General features: G+C 32.8%; 1 protein-coding gene across 1 annotated transcript; it reads right to left on the bottom strand.

Moving 5' to 3' along the window:
- Positions 1-747: 747 nt before the first annotated feature.
- Positions 748-3,709, bottom strand: LOC148302743 (uncharacterized). Its single transcript, XM_088271054.1, has 2 exons — positions 2,899-3,709; positions 748-1,698 (listed from the first exon to the last, which is right to left on the bottom strand). The coding sequence occupies exons 1-2, from the start codon at positions 3,688-3,690 to the stop codon at positions 1,264-1,266; spliced, it is 1,227 nt and encodes a 408-aa protein (XP_088127180.1). The 5' UTR covers positions 3,691-3,709; the 3' UTR covers positions 748-1,263.
- Between the last annotated feature and the right edge of the window lie 875 nt (positions 3,710-4,584).

Raw genomic sequence — 4,584 nt, 5'->3', positions numbered from 1 at the left:
ACGTCCAAAAATGAAATTATCAGTAAGATAACGATCTATTAACATATTAGTATTGACTCTTCGTCGGATAACGAAGTTCAACTATGCATGTATATTATACGTATTTTCGTAATTTTAAAAGTTGATTACAAATAATAATAAAAAAACAGCAAACTTCAAAAGTGCAAACAAAACTTGATTCATTTATTTATTGTTTTGGCGTTTCTTTTGTAGAACTCCATTTAAATTTATGTATTAATTTTTAAATCAAACAGATTTTTGAGTATACTAAGTAATATTTTATTAAAAAACAAATACAAATTAATATTGAAAATGCCATAACTAGGCGAAACAATTGTCACCGTATTCATTTTGATGTGTTTTTTTTAAATAAAATACAACTCAGTAGACTCAAAAAATCTGTTTTTTATTTGAAAAATTAAACATTGAAAAAAAACTTTATATAAAAATTTTATTTAAAAATTAATATCAAACAGCGACGTCACTTCACGACGATTTTACAAAGGCAATAAAAAGATTTTTTGTAGTTTTTAATTTATTATTTAAGTATATCCAAATAAAATCTTCATATTTTATTTAACAACAATTTTTTTTTTAAATTTCAAACCTATTTTAATATAATGGACATTCGGCTTCAACAGACATCCCCCTCTCCTCAATTAGTTTGTTATATCGCGATTTTACTGTATTATAAAAATATGTGAATCGAAATTAAAATAAGTTTTTTTTTAAATTCAATAAATAAAAAATGTAATAAGATAAATTATTTTTATAAATATATCTGATTATAAAGTCACTAGTCATGCTAAGTAATCGATTTTATTATTTAACAGTTAACAAAATTAAAAGACAAAATTATCATGCCAACAATATAACGTCACGAAGAAATGATATTAAAACTTTTTAATTTTTTAATCAGACTTGACCAAAGATTACATACAGAAGATTACATTTTAACGATGCACGTAATAACATTTATAATTGAGTTAAAAATCAGATATTTTCTTTCGAACCTCAAAACTAACTGGTGTTCAAGGGCTAAATCATGCGTTACTCTCAAAACCATCAAATCCTCAGTGTTCTGGACGACTTCTTCAGCCCAGTTAAAAGTTTTCACGATTTCAGAAGGTGGGTTTTTTTATCAGCTGTTCGCGTCATCAGAACTACGAAATCGTTCGGATTACAGAGTGTTTCGGATTACGGAGAGTTCGGATTAGCGAGCTGGCACTGTTTATGTTTAGGTACTAGATGAATGCATTTTTTTCAAAGAATTTTGTATTTCACATAGTCCCTTATAATACCGGATGCCCTTTTATTGAAAGCTGCCTTGGTAACAGGATCCTTAAACTTGTAGCTCTCAACTCCTGGATTTTTAAGGGATTCTTCCATGTCCATGAATTCTTTGGATTCGTTTAACAGGAGTGGCAGAAACATTAGCGATATCACCAATCCATAGGGAAGCATGGTTCTCAATTGCCAGTCGTAAATATCCCTGGGATAACATTCTTTAATATCACACTCCAGTTCTGCTAATCTGGAACTGAGGGATGAGTAGTAATGATCCATTATTTCATCCAGATGATCTCTTCTGTAGTCTTCATCAGTGCATGTGAAGAAGAAATGGAGAATATCGGTCACTGGAGATCCTCGACATACAATTTGGTAGTCAAGGAATAAGACTTCCACTGGAACATTACCCTGAAACGATTCAACAAAGAAGGAGTGATTAGGCTTGGCTTGGAAAAAATGTCAACGAATGCTTAACTGGCAGTATACAATGGAGTCCTTTTAAAACCGTAATTTGTTGAGTTAAGCATGGAGCTACCAAAAGAAGGATGAAAGTAGACTGAAATGCTAGACTGAAAACAGATAAATGTGCAGCAAAACGTTGTACGATAGATGTCTGAATGGTGATATAAGGAAGGAATGCAAGGCTGAGATAAGCAATATCGATGAAATTAAGAAAAGTGTGTTGAGGAGGTTTGAGCATCTGAATCGAATGAGTGATGATAGAATAGCAAAATATTTTTTTGAGGTGAAGATTTTTATTTATATTCAATAATAATCAAATATTTAAATACAAATAAATCCTTTGTAGAGACAAACCCATATATCGCGAACAAAGATTTGGACATTCAAAACATTGCGAATAAATAACTGGTCAATATGTGAGATTAATAAAAATTTCAAATAATATTTTCAGACGTCTCCTTGATTGTAAAATGATTTGGCAAGAATCTAACATTGGATTGACAGCTGAGAATCAACATCGCAGGAGGCTAGGTTAATCTCTCTTAAAAACCGGCCACAAAGGCCTACACCAAGCAGAAGGAAAAGAAGAAGAAGAAGAATCTAACACAAATTTAATAGAGGTCTCTACTAAAAAAAGCATTGTAAGTCTAACCATATATGATGTCGAAGTACTAGCATGTAAAAGAAGGTTCTAATGAAGCAAAAATGTAACTTCCGAAATTTAAGTAGTGTGGGTAGAATCAGGTAATATCATAGGTAGAATAGTGCATAAATAAATCACTTAAGCCAGCGTATGATGGGTTTTAGCCCTGTAAATGCCCAGAATTCCATATCGTAGTCGTACAGGAAAAAGTGACCAACTAACAAAACGTAAAATGTTTAGGAGGGCCATTTAAGTCACTTTTGCTTGGCAAGAAAATAAACCTCAATGCAGTTAGTCATTTTTAACAAGTCAATATATTAGACTTCCAAGTTTAAAATCGCTTTGGGATTTTTCAGGTCAATATTAAGCTACTAAGATATCAAATAGTCAATGATCACGTTTTTTTAAGAAATGCACCTGGTAACTTTCTCCTGTATGATTACGATATTTTCATTCATCTTTATCGAGATATCAATAAAAACCTTGAAAGTAATTTGATTTACCTCATATTTGTAGAGAATGTTATTAATCCACGCGTCTCCGTGACAAAAGACCTCATAAGGCAGGACCTTTTTGCAATCCGTACTGAACTGGACGACATCAGAGAATTTAGACTTGAATCCTTTTAGCTTCGATACACAGTAAGCGTCTTCGATCTCCAACTCCGCTCGTTGTCTGGACATATTGGCAAATGGCTCCAACTTCTCTGAATACCAGGGCCAACTGTCGACGAAGTTTGCAAGATCTTTGTACGTTTTTGGCTCATGTTTCTTCAACGCGAACGACAATGCGTGGAAGTAAGCCAAGTTCTTGATTGTGACTTTGATGTGTTCGTGATCCAAAGTTTCCTTTCTGTTGACACCCTTAAAATTCCTATGAGCTAGATCTTCCATTATCAAGTATTCATTGAGGTACTTGGAATCAGCTTTGAAGCACTTGATGAAGTTGCATTGATCACTCTTGATGTATTTTGATTGTATTGCTTCGAAGGCCGGGATAATGTGGGTGTACATGTATATCTCGATGGTGAAGATCCTGTCTATAGGCAGCTTGTTCCTTATGACTTCATTTTTTATAGCTATTTTGAACACAAACGACTTACTTACTTCCTTTCCGTTTTGTTTGGTTCCTGATATCTTCACTCTTGTAACAACACCAAGGAAATTGCTACCTTCGGCTGCTACTCCAGAGACTGTAACATCACGTACATTAATAGACTCACTTTTTATAAATTCTTCAGTATATTTTCTAACATTTTCGTCTGGAATTTTGTTTAACTCGTTAACGTACGCCATTTCGCTGTCTTGTTCAGCAGATACTGTTTAATTGCCAATATATAGTCGTTGAGTTGTTAGATAAAAAAATGTTGATTAAACATTATTATCTACAAAAAGATAAATCTATTTGACGCGTTTATGAAAAGCAAGCAAATTAATGTGTGTAGATAATAAATTTTACAATAAGAGCACCGCAATGAAATCACGATACAATATTTGAATACGTCTTTTTCTTCTTTTTCATCATATCCAACATCTCTTTCTTTGTGTTCTGAGTGAAGTACTCTTTGCACGAATTAAATTAATGTACAGATAATTTTGAACATAAGATGGAATTAAATGTACAACAACCAACCTAAGACGACCAAATACGGAGACATTACATACTTTATTCCAGACCTCGGCCCATATTCACTACTTCAACATTATCGGATGAAGTTTATATTGCGAATCTATTTTTTGAAACCATGATTTATTTTTACAAATAAATATTTGGAAAGAAAAATTACTTAACAACAAAGTAAATGATTTAAATGTTTTATTTGGCCAAATGTTTGTCTACCAAATGTTCGTCGACCAAATGTCCGTAGACCAAATGTCATCAAGCAAAAGTCCGTTGATCAATTGTCCGTCTACCAAATGTCCCTCCACCAAATGTCCGTCTGCCAAAAGTCCGTCGACCAATTGTCCGTCGACCTAATGTCCGTTGGCAAAATGTCCGTCGGCCAAGTATCCGGCAACGCTATTCAATGACTCGTGATTTGTTTTATTGTGGTTTACATTTTAGTGATAAAAGCGTTATAATAATTAGTATTCTTACTTTATTACATCTCTCAAGTTGGAGATTAAACTGATTACCCGTTATTTAAGTATTATGCGGAGAGTACAGAGAGAAAATATTTTAAATATCTT

Source organism: Brachycentrus maculatus, unplaced genomic scaffold, assembly GCF_059751285.1.
Source record: "Brachycentrus maculatus isolate JH-2025_06_01 unplaced genomic scaffold, ASM5975128v1 h1tg000419l, whole genome shotgun sequence".
Taxonomy (NCBI): domain Eukaryota; kingdom Metazoa; phylum Arthropoda; class Insecta; order Trichoptera; family Brachycentridae; genus Brachycentrus; species Brachycentrus maculatus.
This window is presented reverse-complemented; position numbering and strand designations above follow the sequence as displayed.

Coding starts and splice junctions, on each gene's coding strand:
- LOC148302743 (XM_088271054.1), bottom strand. CDS start 3,690: ATGGCGTACGTTAACGAGTTAAACAAAATTCCAGACGAAAATGTTAGA. Junction 1,699..2,898: donor ACATTCTCTACAAATATGAG/GTAAATCAAATT, acceptor GAATCGTTTCAG/GGTAATGTTCCAGTGGAAGT.